Genomic DNA, 19,531 nt, shown 5'->3' on the forward strand with positions numbered 1-19,531 from the left:
CATGACATCAGAAAATGCATCAGGGAATGCAGAACATGAGGAGTCAGGGCACACTGTGCAAGACAATTTAAAAAGAAGAAATGCTTATTTCCAGGTATTCTTTTGCAAGTAAAAGGGAAGATGATATGTGCACTATGACTACAAGAAAAGATAGAATGAGTAGAGGTATAGTTTGACATCTTTTCCCAAGAGTTTGGAATTGATAAAACTTGTTTCACGAGCTTGGAAAGCCTTCCGAATGGCAGGTACGGCTGTAGGTGAACCAAGGAACACATTGATGACTGATATATCGCCCTGCAAGTGAAAAGAGATCAAAACCAGATAACAGGCAGCATTGTTCAGCAGTTACACACAACAACCAGATGATAAGTGTCCTGTTTACTGTGGCCAGACAATTTCATAAAGACGGTTTATATGCCGACCATCATGAACACTACATACCATTAAAAGCAACACTGTTTACAATGATGCAACACTGTTTACAATGATGTAGAGAACAAAAAGACTGGAAATCTCATCAATGGAGTCTGATGAGAGTCATTTCAGTCTGACAAACAGCTCTCAGCACCAGTCAGTGTGAAGAGAGGTAGAGACACTTTTTCATTCCACTAACATCTGGGAAAGAGTCCACTGGGGTGGTCCTAGTGTGCTTGTATAGGAAGGCACAATAATAGACAAGCAGATAGAGTACCACATTTTTTACAGATGTTCACTTATGGAGATTATTACTGTGATGAAGTTATCTTTTCCCGCTTTCATCTTTTCAGGAGTACTGTTAGTCCCAACTTTGATTTTATGGATGACAGTGTGTGGCCACACAGGACTCACGCTGTTGAAGAGCTGCTGGCAAGTGAAGATATCCACAGAATGATTTGGGCAGTGTACTTCCCTGATTAAATCTCAATAAAGTGTGTGAGATACTTTAGAGCAGTATTTCCCAAACTTTTGACATATGTGTACCCCTTCTATAATTTTTGTAATGCTGAATGCCCCTTGTAAAAAAATGGATTTATTTTAATAACAAAATATATTTGAAAATATATTTATTTTTCTTTTTTGTGACATACACATAATAATAAAAGATTTCAAACAGTGATCCATAACCTACGTTAGGAATAAAAATAATCAAAATCAGTGGGACTTACCAAAGCACATAACAAACATTTCCTATAAGGAAAATTGCACAAAATCGAAAAATATACAGACACATGGAGAAGCCATCCTATTAACAAAGTAAATTGTCTCTGTAACGAAACGTGATATATTCCCGCCATGTCATACCGGACCATCTCATGCCTCACAAGACTGTCTTGACTCATGAGAACATAGAATTAGATGCAGCCAAACACGGTGCAGTGCATATCTCCACCAAACTTTGGTGCAACGCATACTTCCACCAAACTTTTCCCGTACCCCTAGGGTACGCGTACCAAACTTTGAAAAACACTGCTTTAGAAAGAATCCTGGCAGCACGATATTACCCTCTGGAGAACATCAGGCAACTGGAACAGATTCTTCTCTAAGTATGGGAATGCTTACCCCAAGAATTGTTAGATATAATCTGGTATTGAATATCAGTAGACGGTGCAATGCAACCATTGCAGTTAGGGGAGGTCATATTCCTTAAGCCTCTTTGGTTTGTTGTTTTGCTTCTTGGCAGATAATTTTTGGTGCCAACACCATTCAGTTAATAAAGCCTTTTTCTGTTCATTCTATACTATATGCATCCTGTTCAATTTTTTTTACCTATTCTACTTTCTTCATCCTTTAAATACTACATTATGCCTCTGTAATTTATGAATTTCATGTCTCTCAGTTGATTTTTTATGGAATTACAGCCAACATCAGAAAAGTAGCTTAAGGTTTTCACACTAATGTATTTGAAATATTATGACTGGTTTGAAAAATGAATTCTTAAAAAACAAATAAAAGTTTGTGGATATAATTTGAAAAGTACTATTATAAATTGAAGTTGTTGTTGTAGTACCAAGAACTTTAGTTAAATGTAGTAGTGCAATTCACTGAATTTGAGCAACCTAGTTGTTGCTGTTACCGTACCACTGTAATGCCACCATGTAGGACAACCATATAACATAATCTTTCAAATGCTCTTAAATACAATTATTTCCATAGTTTCCATCTAAGTCCCCATATGTGGATCATAAGACAATTTGAATAATTGATAATTACATTTGTTCGATCTTGCAATTCTGAGAGTTGCAGAATCCAGATTATTTTTTTACCAAGAATGAACCCTAGCTATTTTAATGTATTACTATTTCAAATGGGGACATTCTACCATCATAATCTTGAGGTGGGGTTTTATATATATATATATATATATATATATAACTAGTTTTGTACTCAAAGATATGTTGTTTTTCTTTCTTTCTTTCTTTCTTTCTTTCTTTCTTTTTTTTTTTTTTTTTTTTTCTTTTCCCTCCTCCTTTCTTTCTATTTTTTAGTGCTGTTGAAACTAAGTTTTAATTAATTAGTTACCAATTTTATTTGTAATTTTTGTATTAAAAGTCCAGTAAGACCCCGCTTAACACTGTTTCGTTTAGCGCTGTTTCATTTTAGCGCTCTTTTATTTCAACCCGGGGATTCCACGAAATCGCTCGCAGCATACGGGGATTCCCCGAAATATTATGCAGCGATAGGTTTCAAATACATATCCAAAAGAGTATACTTGTATTTCTTGTTTGGTGCGGTATTGTACAGACATATTTTGAAGGGGTAAATGTGGAAGATGTTGAAGAAATAATTCAAGAAGTAGCGGCTAGTCTTTCTAATGATGAGCTCAAGGAATTAACTGAACAAGAAGAAAACAAAAATGTTGACAGCAGTGATTCAGAAGAAGAGCAAAAAGAACTTTCGATGGCGTTTGTAAAAAGGAGTTTGTCTACCATAACTGAAATAATGGATCAATTCATTGAAAATGATCCGAATTTTGACAGGAGCTCAAAAGTAAGGCGTGGTGTTAGAGATGCTCTATCCGTTTATGAAGAACTTTTAAGAGAACAACGCAAAAGAAAAAGGCAAACAACATTAGATGCTTTTGTCACAAAAAGGCAGAACACTGAAAACGCGGAAGGCTAACTAAATATGACTGAGAATTTTATTTGTTTTTTTTTTTTTAAGAATATTCGTTTTGTTATTTATATTTTGTTTTTATTTTTGCAAGAAATAATAATGTGGTATTAATTTGGGCTTTAAGAAATAAATGTTTGGTTTTATTTTTATTAAAAAAACATACTTTTTAAATTTAATACCTAACCAATTTCCTAGCCATCTTCCCCTAACCCCAATATTTACATGTAAAGATAGCCTCGTTTAGCGCTGTTTCGCATTACGCTCTACTTTGATGGAACGTATCCCCCACGTTAAGCGGGGTCTTACTGTATGTATTTAGCACTCCATTTTTCTGTATTCTCTAATGATTGCTGTGCTTTTCTTTCTAAGTCTGTTTGATTTCTGCTGCCAACAATGATGCTGAAAATATTGGCATATGCTTGAAGAGTGAGATCATTTCCTAAGTCTATTTGTAATGACGTATTAGCCTTAATATTTCACAAAAACTGGGCCAAAATAAGATTTTTGAGGTGTACCTTTGTAACAATTTTTGAAGACTTTGACACCGTCTCTTTTATAGCTTACTTTTCTATTATGAAAATAATTCTTGAATACATTTAGAGGTTTGCTGGACTTTGAGTGTGGCGAGTAGACTTAGCCATCAGAGATTATTAAAGGCAGACATCATATATAGAAAAATTACACAAGTTTTCAAGTATAATTGTTTTTGCTGGTAGTTATTAGATTGTCCTGTGCATCCACTGTTCCTTTATTTGGTGTAAATCCATATTGGTACTGATCAAATCTTCGCAAATCATTTCAAGCAACTTAAAACATTCGCTTATCCCATCTGTTGCGAATTGTGCCAGATTATATGCTCTTCCCAAAATTCATAAAAGTGGTATTCCTTTCTGCCCTATTGTATCAAATTTAGGTACTGCCTCGTATCCATTAGCTAAATATTTAGTTTCTAGATTTTCCACTCTATTAGACAATAACATTTACACCATAAAAAATTAAAGTTTAGAGTTTGTAAAAAAGGTTAAAAACATTTCTTCTCGTAATTTACTCATGGTTTCTTTTGATGTAAAATAATTATTCACCAATGTCCCAGTGGAGGGTGCATTAAGATGTCTAGAAACCAGACTTCGCGAATTTCATTTCTCTTGCATCGAAATTGATGAGCTAATTTCTCTCACTCAACTCTGTTTGAAACAAACACATTTTGTTTTCCAAAATAAATATTACAAGCAAACTGAGGGATTAGCCATGGGAAGCCCCCTCAGTCCCATCCTGGCTGATATCTACATGCATTATTATGAATCAAAATTGTTTGAAACTTTAAACTTCCCGGCATGGTTCCGCTACGTAGACGATACTTTTACCCTGTTTGAAGGTAATAAAGATGATTTAAATAGAGTTCTTTCAACAATGAATTCTATTGATCCTGCTATTCAGTTCACTTTTGAACTTGAGACTTGCAATTCTCTTCCGTTTCTCGACATTCTGGTCACATGTAACACATCCAACTTCAGTACTACAGTTTACCGTAAACCTTCATCGGTTTGCCTTCCACCACACTTTAAATCATGTCATCCGACTAAACAAAAGTTAGCTTCATTTTATTCCTATGTTTTCCGTGCTCTTCAAGTTTGCTCCTCCAAACTAGCCCTTGATGAAGAACTAAATAATTTAAAAGCAATAGCTATTGACAGGGGCTTTTCACCCAACATTATTAATCAAGCAGTTAAAAAATTCTCATCTCAACACACTAAAAGCCACACTCTTATTTTAGGAGATTATAAAAATTCTGTTGTCATTCCCTTCTTTCCATCAATTAGTTATAAAGTTGCACATATTTTGCAGAAATTTAACTTTCGGGTTGTTTACTCTCCCATCAATAAAATTCCAACTTCTATACTCAAGGACCCCATTCCGGATATGAATTCCTGGGGTATTTATAAGATTCCTTGCCAGTGCGGTTTAATTTACATTGGCCAAACTAAGAGAGCCTTAAAATTTCGCGTCAAGGAACATGAGGCATATGTTAGAAAAAAGGAAACACAGAAGTCTTCTGATGCGCAAGATTGTTGGTCCGAAAATCACACTTTCAATTTTTCTGCTGCCAAAATTATTCAAAAAACATCTTCCATTGGAGAACTGGATTTTCTAGAGGCATTTCACATTCATAAAAATCTTTCTGTTCTAGTTAACGATCCTAATTCCAATCCAAATTTACCTTCGGCTTTTTGAGAAATTATGTTTTAGTTCTGGTTTCGCCAACAGATGGCGCCACTTGCTTATTCTTGTCCAGGCTTTCTTATCTTATCTAAACATTATTTCCTATCTTGTTCATTTGCGGTTTTGCAGCTGAAGATGATGGTTCGGTAAAACCATCGAAATTAGTCCTGTGAAAATTTTGTAAATTAACGCTGATTTTTGTTGTTTGACTTCTGAATTAGTATTTATTCGGCGTGTTATTGTGTCTTAATTACTGATGTAATAGTTTATTATTCAATAGGAAGTATGTGAGTCTTTGTGCTAGTAGTTTATCTGAAGCCTTTCCTCAGGTAGAAAGAAAGCAGATTGGTTGGTAGGCACTGGGATCTGTTTTAGCTTTTGCTTTTTGGGGAAATAGCACTAAATTAGCAACTTTTCATGACTCTGGAAAATAACTTAATTTGTGGCAAGAGTTCATGGTATGTAAGAAAAGTTTGCTATTTACCAAATAAAGTTCTTCAACTAATTCTAAAGTAATTCCATCGATACCTGGTGTTCCACCTTTATTTGAAGATATCTTTATTCTCATTATGTGTAAAGTAGAGATCATTTTGATTTCTATTAGTAGACTCAACTCTTTCTCTAATCGAATCTGTTCTATAATATCTGCTGAGGAAAGGGATAGGAAATAATGTATTCTACTGTTTCTTGGATATTCATTATATATGAACCACCTTCTTTATTTAATAAAGTTGCAAAGGAGATATGCTTTTTCCTTTTGCCAAGTTGTAATAAGTTCGAAATGCCAACTTAGGAGAAAGATTTTCTCAAAAATTATTCCAAGAATTAACCTTGGCTTACTTTTATGCATTTATAAAGGGCTTCCTCTTTTCTGTAAATGATGCATAGTAGTCTCTGTCCAACTTGTTCCAAATCTCACTCTGATATCTACTTCTCAATGCCCTTAACTTTTCCTTTGAATAGTTTATTCTTTTATTTACCAGGGATGGAACTAAAAAAAGGGTTTTGGCAATTTTATTTGTAATTTTTGTATTATTATACAGATTATGTAGCTCCTCTGTAGTCTGTATAATTATTATTATTTTTTATTTTTTTTATTTTCTGTATTTAAATCTTCTGTGTATTGAAAGTTAGTAAATAGACTTTCTCTTAAAGGTATACAATCAGTCCAACACAGTTTCATTCTCTGTTAATTACTCTGCAGAATTATAATAGACTGCTATAAGACTGCTGCTGAACAGAGCAGACTATAAATGGATTGGGTCCTGCTATTGGAACGGCAACAATGTGCTCTGTACAATAGTACAAAACCAAGAGACCGGGAGTATATACTTTTTGCTGCTTTTGGTTTAGTCTTTTTTTGTACTGTCTGTATTTGAGTGGGAAACCTGAAAGTTTCCCTTTATATATACTATATGGTTCTTGAATACAAGCCGGTATTAGGGATTTTTCTAAATCTAAATTTGCACTAAATTTGCACTAAATTGTGGACACACACTATTGCTGTTCTGTACATTCAACTAAGCAATACAGAATTTGTCCATAATTTATTTTTCTTTCATATAATTCTAATTCTCATTTTAGACAACCACACTATTTGGCTTTAGCATCATAAATAGTTCTGAGATTTCTTTTAATTTTCTTGTTTACAATTGATACAACAAGATTCCACAGTTGGACAGTGTACTCACTGTGTCCGGTGTCTCCACATTTAGAGCATCTTTACTCAACATTGGAATATTTTTTAGTATGCCTGTAATTGATGCATTTGATACTGAGTCACTCTAAGGAATTCTCATACTGTATTCCTTCTGCATTTGTGATTTACATGTTGATTCTGAACCATAAGTTTGAAAGAATCAGAATCTACCCTCTGCACGCAGCTATTACCAAGTTTTCCATTTATTGAAAATTTTACATCCAACACAGAATCCATATACATCATTTTGTGTCTGTATAGTATCTATAAGTTCTACAAACCTGTTTTACAAGTTCTTCATTTACATTATACAGTACAAAGTCCGTAATCCTCACTTGTCGGGACTTCGGTGATTCCGGATTAAGGGTTTTTCCGGATTATAGATCATAAATTTAAATCTGATAAGATGGCATGCAGAAATTATGCAATTAAAAATATGAAACTGTAATTTACGAAATAAAGAGCAATTATGATCTAAAGGGTATCAAAATTTACAAAAAAAAAAAAAGCTTAATATTTATTTGTTTACTATATTAAACATTTCTTTCAATGTAAGTTGTTTAAGTTGCTTCATTTTTTGTGCTAAACACGCATGCGTAAACATTAAACACGCATACATAAATCTAAAAAAAAAAAAAAAACTTGTGGCTTTGAGGTCAGGATTATAGATCATTCCGGATAGTGGACGTCGGGATTAGAGACTTTGTACTGTATATTATAATTTTGGGATTAATTTTTGCATGCCTTTTAACCTTCACAGTTTCCTCAAACTTTTCATTTTCTTGAATTGCCTGTTCAATAAGTGTCATATCATCCCCTTTCGGGCCACTTTTATTAGTACTCCACTCTTTTTCATTTTCCTTACTCTCATAATACTGCCTTTTATTTTCATCGGATCAATATTTTGAACTAAGTGATTTTTCACGTTTTCTAAAGTTTATTTTTGATTCTTTGGGTAAACTAGAACTAAATGTTCTTCTTCACCTTTTATACAGTATGAGAAAATATAGATTTGGATCTAGCTCCTTTTTACACTGGTTTTGCTACCTTTTCAGCATAAGTCTCTTTCTTACTCATCTGAGCTATATTTAGAAGTTTCTCATCTACGTTTTTAGAAAGTTTGGCCTTTTCTTCTAAAGTAGCCATTTGTAGGTATTGTTCAGCCATTAAATTGAGAAGATGAGTGAGCAAGTGATGTATTTTAATATCACAGTCTTTAGAAATGCTTTCTTCTGTTAAATAAGCATTTAAATAATCCATACGTTTGGTTGCTTGTGAAAGGAAGTCTTTTGAGGTATTAATCTGTTTTAAGTTTTTTTGTGCCTTTATATTGGTATGCAATTAAAATTCTTATTTATTTAGTTTGCAATTAATGAAAAATATTATATATTATATATATATTTAGCTATTAGAAATGAGTAATTTGCTGAACCTGACAATGTATTAATGTGCTAATATATAAAAACTATTTGCTTGACAATAAAATAATAGTGGCTGAAAGTTTGAAAGTTTTAAAATTAATACTGTTCTGGAGATATAGTTTTACTACATTCATATATCATAAAATAAAGCTGTTTTCATAAAATTCGTTCAAAAAATTTATCAAAATTAATATGTCTAAGATATTCAAAAGTTATACCTGGATTATGTATTGTAGTACACTGTTGATACTATTAAATCCACTAATCTTTTAAAGTTCAATATTTCCATCATGTAAGGTTTTTATATCAAAATGAAGTACTCGATGAGTTCTGTACCCTGAGTATACTTCGCAACTTAAAACTGCAAAAGCAAACTTTAGAGCATAAATAAACACATCATTCAGTGTCTGTTGCACTGATTATTGATCCATTTAGATCTATTGAATCACTTGATAGAAATGATTTCTGATGTGTGTAAACACTGTAATAAAGATATTGAATTGATTGAAATGACACACTAACACAGCATCTTTGGAAGCATTTATTCAACTGAAATAAATTATTTTTATGATCATACAAGAGCCAAACATCTGCAGATAGATTCATTCTATGGCCCCCTTCCTAATATAGTTATGGCAAAGGTATTTAAGAAGAGTGATTTGATTTGAATCGTGTTGAAGAGACAATTTTTTCCCAACAAAAGATAATGCGATCCAAATCCCTTTTTATGTTTCATCCTATCAGAACAATTGTTATAGAAAGCATATTAGGCATGATCATACATTGATTAGCCCAAAAGGCAAAACAGGTATTTATTTCATTTTTTACAGCTGGCACTTTTTTACAAACAAGAAATAATGCTATCCAAATCCCCTTTTAAGTGTTTCATTCTATCAGACCAATTGTTATAGAAAGCATATTAAATCAGGATCATACAAGAATCACAATGATTAGCCCAAAAAGCAAAACAGGTACTTATTTCAATTTTTACAGCTGGCAGATTATTTGTTTGTCAGACAAAAACAAACACTTCAAAAAAAATTTCTTTAATTGGAAGGTTATCTTACTGTGGTAGATTAAGAAATGAAGTTGCTTTATCTTTCAGTTTAGTATTACTTTGTTATTATCAATTAAAAATTTTGATTTGAATGCCATTAGATAAATGATTTTACATTAATTTTTGCTGTTATGTAAATATGTGAGTTACTTGTATTTTATAAAAACCATATGAGAGCATTAAATTCTGGAATGATACTTTTAAAAAAGACTTTTGACATAAGCATTTTATCATTTTTTAAGATGGAAAGGAGAAATAATTAAATTAAAAAGTAGAATTTAGGGGCTATTGCAAATAAGAATTAAATTTTATATGTGTATATAATATTTTATGTGTGTGTGAATTCTATTGTGTACTAATATGGGAATATCTATTATGTTTTTCAGTTATAGCCATTGATATCGATCCAAAGAAAGTTGAGATGGCAAAGAACAATGCTAAAGTTTATGGAGTTGATCAATATATTGATTTCATTGTTGGAGATTTCTTCAGCATTGCACCATCTTTGAAAGCTGATGTTGTATTCCTTAGTCCACCATGGGGTGGCCCTGAATATTTAAATGAACAAGAATATGACATTTCCAGAATTGAGCCTGATATATATCCTTTTAATTTTTTTAGTTTTTAACTGAAGTAGGATTTTTTGTGCTACTTTTTCATATTTACTCTAAATTATAATATCTGTTAATTTTTTTTAACCTTTATCACCAAATTTGCAAGCAGTATACATACACACTTCGAACTACATAATTTTCAAAGAATCTTAAAGTTCTTTTGCAAAATACTTTATCTCTGGAAATTGTATTTTATTATAACAGTAGTGCATCTATTTCACCTTTTACCATTATTTTAACAGATAATTTTAAAAAAGAAATTTTTTGCAAAGCATTAATTATTCAGCATATATGTAAAAATATAAGCTGTTGTAACAGCTGTTTCAGGCATTGGTCTGCTTACGATATTCCATTTCTCTCTATCAAGTAATTTTTCTCAGGGAATTTTAGTAGCTGGAAATAATTAATTACAAGGTTTTTCTCTGATTTTCTGTAACATTAAGTCTAAATAAAAATCTGTAATGATTAAAAAATGTCTACCATTTAATAATAAAATACTATAATTTAGACATATATGTTTTCCATCTCCATTATTCCTTAATTGTAATAATTTTACTTCTTATGTGAATCATTAATTTGATATATAATTCCTTATTTTAAACAATACATTAATTAGCAGTAATTTCTCATTGAACAGGAGTTGACTGTTCAATGAGACTTACTGTTTTGTAAAATTTCTGTAATATCTGTGAAAAAATATTTTACTTATTTTTCACCCCCCCCCAATTGAATCAGACTTGCTAGCATTTGGTAATACCTTCAGTTAATTAATAAAAGATTCAGAATTGTATCATTACCTTCTGGCATATAATATTATCTTAAATTCAATTTTATTATAACATAAGTTTTTTAAATGTATTGTTTATAAAAGGCAATGGGAACAAATTACAGCCTTCAAATAATTTATATAAAGCATATTTTAAAAAACTTGCCATCATAGCAACAGTTTTGCATAGTTTAAAATCCCTTTTTAAAAAAAAATTCAATGATTTATGAATAAATGTTGAAAGTATGCATTATGTTTACTACATATATATCGTCAGTTGTTTGAGCAACAAGTAAGGCATGCTACCAGATTATTACAAATTACATTCTTTAATAGGAATACCAAGGGGTTTTCCATTAAAGAAAAGGGGGAAGAAAGGAAAGAAACATCTTTTGCTTTTCTGCACATTTATGAGTAATGTCTGTTTAACTTTTTTAATTCACAGTGTATTGTTAGGAAACTGTTTTAAAGTTGATTGATTCTGTAAATATTCTATTTGATTATTGAACTGTAATCATATCATAATATTTTTCTCTGAACTATCTTAAAAATTCATTTAACCCAAAAAATAAATAAAATAAAAGTACTTGATTATTGAGAATAAAGAGATTTCTTTGTTACAAACATTTTAAACTTCTTTATTTTGTTGCAAAACCTTTGTTTTTAATGACTGCACTAATTCTGTTTAGCAAAATCAACTATGATTGTTGCATATCTTTCAGCAGAAATAGAAATCTATGCATCTTGCACAGTTTTCCAAAGTTCCTTCAAGTTTGGTGGGTGATAGCCTTCATCTCTATTTTTTAGTTTATTGTATAAGTTCTCAATTGGGTTTAGGTCCAGTGACTTAGAGGGTCATGCAGAACATCAAGCCTTTTCATTCGAAACAGCCCTATTACCAGTTTTCTGAATACTTCTGATAGCTATCTTGTGGATAGTACTACTTCAGTGGCATGTTCTCTTGCCCATGGTAACATTGTGTTCTCTAAGATATGCAAATACACCTCATTGTTCACAATTCTACTTATAATGAATGGTATGCGGGACATCCCAGGAAAAATAATCCCAGAACATAAGGCTGCCACTTCACCTGTAGCAATTTTCCTTGTGTATGGATTAATACGTCTAGCACTGAGAACGGCAAAGAAATTGTTTCCCATACATTACAAAGTATATTTTATTTTATTTTTAATATTTTGTTCAGGATTCATACAGTCCTTATAAGTCCTTAGGTTTTTTTTTTTTTTTTTTTTTTTTTTTTTTTTTTTTTTTTTGAAATGCTTAATTTCAGCCAAAATTGGCAAAAGGTTCTCGACTTTACTCATCTAACAGTTCTTTTTTTTTTCTCCTCCCGACTGCCATTTTGAGTGTAAATTAACATTTTAGTGCAATATTTTCTGTCGATTCATTGAAGAACTTATATTTGATGGGTCACCTTTTGAATTTTTTCCTATTTAATTTAAATGGTGAATACTCGATTTTTTGGACACTAAGCCCTGCGTAAACTGAAACAAAAATGTATTGAAAATTCCCCCCCCCTTCCTAATGAAGAGTTCATAAAATATTACAATAAAAAACAACTTTTCCCCTTTTTAGGATATAAGTTTTTTTTTTTTTTTTTTTTTTTTGCAGCATTAAATTTGGTGACTTATCAACATTTTGTCGGTTTCAAGGATCAGTTTGCACACACAATTTTTTATTCAGTCATTAGCAAATCTTTTGACGATTTTTTTAACCATCATAATGACATTGATACATAATAAAAATGATAATTTATTAAAATTATATTAGTGACATTGCTTTCCATTTCTATTGCTTATGAATATTTTTATTCTGAAAAATAAACAAGATGATGAATGCTGTAGAGCTCAGTTTTCGAAATAATTTTTAGAAAAAGCAAAAAAAGCTGCTGTAATTATTTTTAAATTAATTTCATTTATCGTCTTTCATATTTTTTTCCCCTTGTAATCGTATCAGAATATTCAAATATGTATTAGTATATGCTTCTTTTGAAAATTCACTTTATGTTTTTCTTTTTGGAAATTTTTTTTTGGCTTTTTGTTCTTACAAAGTTGGTAGGTATAACTTTTCTTTCAAATTTTAGACCTTGCACTTTAGTAAATTTAGAAGGATTTTAAGGCAAGATTTATAGACTTACAATTCTAAACAAATGTGACAAAATTAAAAGTGTCTTCATGATACTAGCACATAATGACAAGTTTTATGCGATGCATTTCTTAACCTTTACACAATTTGTAGAAATCTAATGAAAGCAAAATTATTTGATTTTTATTTTGCATTTAACCCTAGAAGTCTCTCTTCACTAAAGCATAGAAAATTGCAAAAATTGTTCTAATCTTGTCACATGGGTTGGTATCTGTAGAAAGGAAAATTTTCTGTTAATAAAGAAACTGAAAACTGACAGTTTAAAAGATTCATGTTATATGTCTTAGTGCACCATATACAGAGCTAGCACTAACCATTTTGTCACCTGGTGTAGTCTCTGGGTGTCCTAAATTCTGTTGTCCAGTGCCTGTCATAAATTCTAAAAATTTTTCCACCCCTAGATTTTGTTGCTTGGTGCTTCACTTGGTCACTTCACTTGGTGCTATAAAAATTCTGCCATAATTGCTCTTATGATATACTATGATGGCTGTGTCCCTGACCTTATACCATTTCATATATTTTTTCAATAGGCTCTGCTGACCCTGACCTTGTATCATTTTGTATTTATTCTAAATAAAGAAACAAAATTATCAGCTTCATCTATACATTCTAAATACAAGCATTTCTTTAATTAAATAGTAACAGAAATCTTTACTTTAATCTGAAAATTCTGAAATGAAGAGGAAACGTATTGAAGGAAAAATTGATTACATGAAGCAGAAGACAACTGATCATTAAAGGTATTGCTAAAACATTAACAGATTAGGAGATGAAGCAGAGAATAGTAGAAACATTAATTTGCTTATTGAACCAAATAAACTTTAATTAAAAAAAAATTAAGAGAAGGAAATTTATGTAAAGTAACAAAAATATTTGGAAATTTTCAAATTAAAAAAGATAAAAAGTATTTTATTATGTATTGTTGCTACAAAACATGCATGTTTTATAGCTGATAATATGTGATTTTCCTAATATTTTAAAACCAATATCATGAATTATAACTACTGTAACATGTTCTTGTATTGTGGGTTTAATAGTGCTTTTAAAGGGATATTTTTTAAAAGTAATAAAATGTAATAGTAACCATGTACATCTATAATGACTACAGGTTATCTACTGACATAATATAATTTTGTATAACTAACTGCTCACTCTTAGGCATTATCTTTTTGTGTTAAGGTGAGTGATCACCTTCCGTAATCTTTACAGTAGGTGCAAGATAGAACACAAAAATGTAAAAAATAACATAAAATTTTGTTTCTTACAAACCTATTCAATAGATAACAACTTATCACTTTTGGTGCTTCAGTAGTTTATTGGATATTAAATTCTGTATGTTAATTGCTACAACACTAACTGGGTCAGGCAGACAAAGTGCAACTAACTTTCAGCACTTGCCATTGTCAGACATTCTATTCTTTTCTGATCATCAGCTTTCTCTCTAAGCAAGCAGTTGCAGTGGCAAGAACCAAGCTTCTGATGCAAATCCTGCTGATTGTTATTTTACTTCTCTGTTTAACCTATGCCTTTGACATATAATCTGCATAAATCCTCTGAACTAAATAATGTGCATGACAAAATGAGGCGTAAAAGAAAGAATTAGTTTTAAACTTATTGTTAGTAAAACTTATAATGGTATGTGAAAAAAAGAAGTCACTGATCTTCTTTACAATATGTGTGACTGTTATAAGTGTAAGATATAAAAGTTTCAAGACATTTTATAGTTTAATGCTAATTGCCTGAAAATTTTTATGAATTTGATTTTATTCTTGAATTTATTTTATAATTAAGTTAAATGTTAGTTTATGTTTAATAATAATACATCCCACTTACAGATCTATCTAATTCTAAGATGATATTACAAAAGTGAAGTACGGGTGTAGGTAATTAATTACTTTAATTTTTTTAATTCCTGTTTGTTGGCCAGCTGTTAGGTCATTAGAAAGAAAGAACAGGAAATGGGTGAAATTTAAAAATAGAATATCTGAAATCCTTAAAACTGCCATTAATAAATTTTTAAACGATATGTTAGATAAAAATATCTTCAATCATAAAACTTAGAAATTTTCTCATTATATATTTGTTTACTTTTCCTTGACTTTTCATACATATAAAACTATAGAAGCAGCTCAGAAGATTACTAAAAATGTTGCCCTTTTTGTGCCAAGGAACACAATCGTTAATCAGGTATGTAGCATTTTACCTTGAAGCTAATTTTGCACATAAATATTGAATAATTTTTGTAAGAAAGGTGTATTGCCCCCTCCTATTTTAAATTAAAATATTTTTTTATTATTATTATGATAAGTATATTCTCTTTTGTGTTTCTCAGATGCCATCAGTGACCGAGTAGTTAAAACTGCTAAATACTGGTAATTCAAACCCAGATGAACTAGTTGACTGCATAGGTGTTTTTAATGGTTTTCCACAGGTGTAATATAAAAACAAGCTATTTTTTATTGAAAGTCTTTCATAAAAACATCTTTCCTCTTAGGCAGAGAGCATTGATGTGATTTGCAATATTTCATGCAACATAATCTTCTGTATTCTTCTTTGAGTAACTATTCTGTTTTTGTCAGTGTTTTGTTGTTGTCTTATTTCAATATGCTGGTATATAATAGCTGTTGTGCATCATTTTCAGTGTAATAAATGTAGTAATTTTTCATGTAGACATTCCACTGTAACACTGAGCTATCATTGCAATCATTTTACCACACTTTCAGTTTTATGACTGCTAAAGAGGCCTTCATTGTGGTGGAAATATTCTTTACTGTGTGCTGTTGTCTTATTGTTTGGTATGTGTCTGCAAATTTATTCGATCAGTCTGTATTTTAAAGTAAGTGGGAAGCCTTACACACTTACTAACATAAAAAAGTTCAATTCAGAATGGACGATAACTCAGATCTGAAGGGGTTTATAAACAACAGTTTTTTTGGGGGGGGGAGTCAAAAGTTTGCATTGTATCTTAATAAGTTTTGCACATAAAGATGTGAATTAATTCAAATATAAGGATTATTTGCTAATTGGAATTTTTGCACATGAAAGTTATTTTTTCTACTAGGTATCCTTTTGCGATGTTGAAACTGTTTCTGTAAAATAGTGCATCTTATTTTTAAAACCTTGTAATTGAATATACAAACATGTCTGGGATAAAAACGTGAGAAAATTTCTGAGACAAATGTTTTGTATAATCAGTAGTCAGTTTTTCCAAGAGAAATTGTATTTGATGAAAAATTATGAATTTATATGTATAAAAAAGTTTAAATTTCCACATACTTATTATGAGCGGCATTAAAAAAAATTGTGCAAATAAATCAGTTTGATTGCATGTTCTAAATTCTGCTTGCATTGCTTTTATTGTCAAGGAAGCAAAAGACTTAAAATGAATGCAAAATGTTTTTCAAATTTGAAGTGTATTTCAAGAAGTAGTGAAGACGCAAAATACTTTTAAGTACATAATGTAAATGGCTTATAATTTGCTTTGTATATGGTCAATTTGCAAGAAATTTTAATTGAAATAATGCTGCATTTATTAATACACTGCTGTCCATTAAAATTGCAACACCATGAAGGAAAGCAAATACAAAAAATATATTTATTGTATGTAAACAGTATGGCATAAAGACAAAATGATTAAATTTGTAAGCAGTTTTGGAGTTTACAGGGGTGTGAGATCAGTAGAAACAGCTACCACCCCAGCTAAAACAGACCTTAACCCGGTTAGGCATGGAGTCGAACTGAGCTTTGATGGCAGAAACAGGCAACTCATTCCATGCTGCTTCAAATTTATGCCACACTTCATCAACCATATTAGCTGGAGAGGAATGGCGGGTCAGTCTCTGAGCAACCCATGGCCAGATGTTTTCAATGGAAGACAGATTTGGAGACTGTGCTGGCCAGGGCAGCAAATGAATACCCTGTGGATCAAGTAAGATCAGAATAAGACGTGCAACATGTGGTCTTGCATTATCTTTTTGGAAGATGGTGTTTGGCAGGCCTCGAAGATAGGGCAACCACTGGATGTAAGATGTCAGAAATGTACCGATCTGTTTTCAAATTACCATTGATCTGGACTAGAGATGTGTGTGTCATGTACCGAATGGCTGCCCAAACCATCACATGAGGTGCAGGGTTGCTGTGCTGATATCGAATACAAGCAGACGATGTGCTATCTCCTCAGAGTCTCCAGACACATATACAGCAATTAGAATACTTCACGCAGAACTGGGACTCATTTGTAAAGATGACATTGTGCCACTCCTGTATCCAGCTATGTCAATTTGGTCCACCAGAGTCGCTGTCTCTCTCTATGCTGCATTGTTAAGGGAAGCCGAAGTAATTGTCGGTCTGCTGATAATCCATGCTTCTGCAAATGTCGACCAGTGCAACGGGCAACCTAATGAATGGATACTCAGCGAGCTGTAAAGATGCCCATTTCCTGACTAATGGTCCATTATGTGGTTGCACGGTTTTTCAGGGCTAACCTCACAATATGTCTTCTCTAGTGATAGTCACGGGAGGGCACTGAGATCCTTTGTGCAGTTCAACATGATCACCCTTAGCAACCCACTGGTTCCATATTCGCGTGACAGTGACTGGATGTCAACCAGTGCAACGAGCGATATCCACACACTTGATAGGCAATGATCCTGCCTCTTTCGAATTCTGACATTTGCTGGTAAGCGTTTCTTCTTATTCAAGGTATAACACAATATTCTGAGCAAACTCTGACCTTCTAAAGCACTGTCCGAATGAGAAATCCACTACACAACTCTTCTTTTATGCAATTTTTTACATGTCATTTCTCCCTTCTGCATCATCTAAATGCATTGAAATACTAGTCATTTGCATATCCCAAACTCTTCTTCCTTTCATGTGATTTTTACTCATCAGATGATTATAATTTTAATGGTCAGCAGTGTAGAATAAAGATTTTGTCTGAAGACTGTTATAATGAATAAATGTAGGCATACATCAATGAGTATGTTACCAAAGCATTTTATTATTTTGATTTAAATACTTATTGGTAATTGCATTGAAATTTATGTACCGATCATACTAGGTTTTAAAAATAGGTTTAATTGTAATTTTTCGGAAAGATCATTTATTTATTCAGAGCTTGTGACAGGCACAACTAAATCTATATGATTTTGCAAAAGGGTGATTATTTTAAGAAATGTATTATGTTTTATCTTTATTGTTTATTCATTACTTAAATTAAAAAAATTATTACTAATTCTAAACTATTAACCCCCTTTCTCCAAAAGCTTATAAGCTCAGTTCTCCCCCCCCCCATCCAGTGCATCATTATGATACTTGAATTAATGATGACAACATATCAAAAAGAAACTGTTAATGTAGTTACTATTTTATAATCTTGGGATTTAATGAAACATGAATCATATTTTTTCATGTATTTTTATCTAAATAATACATTGTATATTTATTGTATAATGTTTTATTATTTTCATGTGTCAGAAAGGGTTCAACCCTTTGACTGGCAAATCCATAATATATACACCCTAGAATATTTTTTGTGATCTCTGTGAGAGCGTATGTATATGTCCAAGAAATTAAGACAGTGTGTTAAAAATGCATAATATTTTATTATTTTAATGTGTCAAAAAGGGTTCAACCCTTTGACTGGCAAAGCCATAATATATACACCCTAGAATATTTTTTGTGATGTCTGTGAGAGTGTATGTATATGTTCAAGAAATTAAGACAGTGAGTTAAAAATGCATAAATCCAGGTATAACCTACCAGGAACATTTTGGCATTGAAATCAAGAAAAAACCAATTTCTCGTGGCAGTTTTTGGAAATTTGAGCTGTCTTAGTGAAACCCCTTGCCAGTCAGATGGTTAAAAATATATATTTTAAATATTTCAATTGTAATTTTAATGCAATTGAAGATTTTGAATTTTTGGCATGTCTGTTTTTATGTTTTTGCATGTTCATTTGTTTTATAAAAACCTGTGCTCATATATTTTTATTTTCACTTGTGTATTATTATTTGTTTAAATATAAGATTTTATTTTTTAGTTGGCTCGATTAGCTGGAGATGGCAATAATGTTGAGATAGAGCAAAATGTTTTGAACAAGAAAGTTAAAACTATAACAGCTTATTATGGAGAGTTAGTGCAAAATGAATGAATCTAGCATCCATACTGTTCTCATGATATTTTCATCTGAATCCCATGTACATATGCAAGGTTTTAAAATAATGTAATTGTTTGAATTTGTATTGATTTCATTCAAATAAATGTTTAAAAGCTTTTAATACTGCTTTTCACTTTAGAAATTCACCATACTGAATAATATGTCCCTGATGCCAACTTGTAAATCATTTAAAAAAAATTTTTTTTTTTTTCTTTCATCACCTTGTGGCTATCAACTCTGGCAGCTTGGAAAATAACTCATAAAAATGTCTAAAACTTTGCATTGTCTTAGTGTAGGATAGTACCTATTCTGTTGCTAGCGTAGGATATATAGCT

The 19,531-nt window shown here is 31.5% G+C and overlaps 1 protein-coding gene across 2 annotated transcripts in view; it reads left to right on the forward strand.

Annotated features, from left to right (window-relative positions):
- Positions 1-19,317, forward strand: part of Tgs1 (Trimethylguanosine synthase 1) — a 64,170-nt gene extending 44,853 nt beyond the window's left edge. For both annotated transcript variants that reach the window (XM_035355052.2, XM_035355053.1), the window contains 3 exons: positions 9,877-10,090; positions 15,145-15,223; positions 19,080-19,317. In XM_035355052.2, coding sequence (XP_035210943.1) covers positions 9,877-10,090; positions 15,145-15,223; positions 19,080-19,190 — 404 coding nt within the window. In that variant the 3' untranslated portion in view covers positions 19,191-19,317. The remainder of the gene's footprint in view (positions 1-9,876; positions 10,091-15,144; positions 15,224-19,079) is intronic.
- The last annotated feature ends 214 nt before the right edge of the window (positions 19,318-19,531 follow it).

The sequence above is a fragment of the Stegodyphus dumicola genome, chromosome 1 (assembly GCF_044657685.1).
Source record: "Stegodyphus dumicola isolate Sdum_Otavi_A_Nest chromosome 1, ASM4465768v1".
NCBI lineage: Eukaryota > Metazoa > Arthropoda > Arachnida > Araneae > Eresidae > Stegodyphus > Stegodyphus dumicola.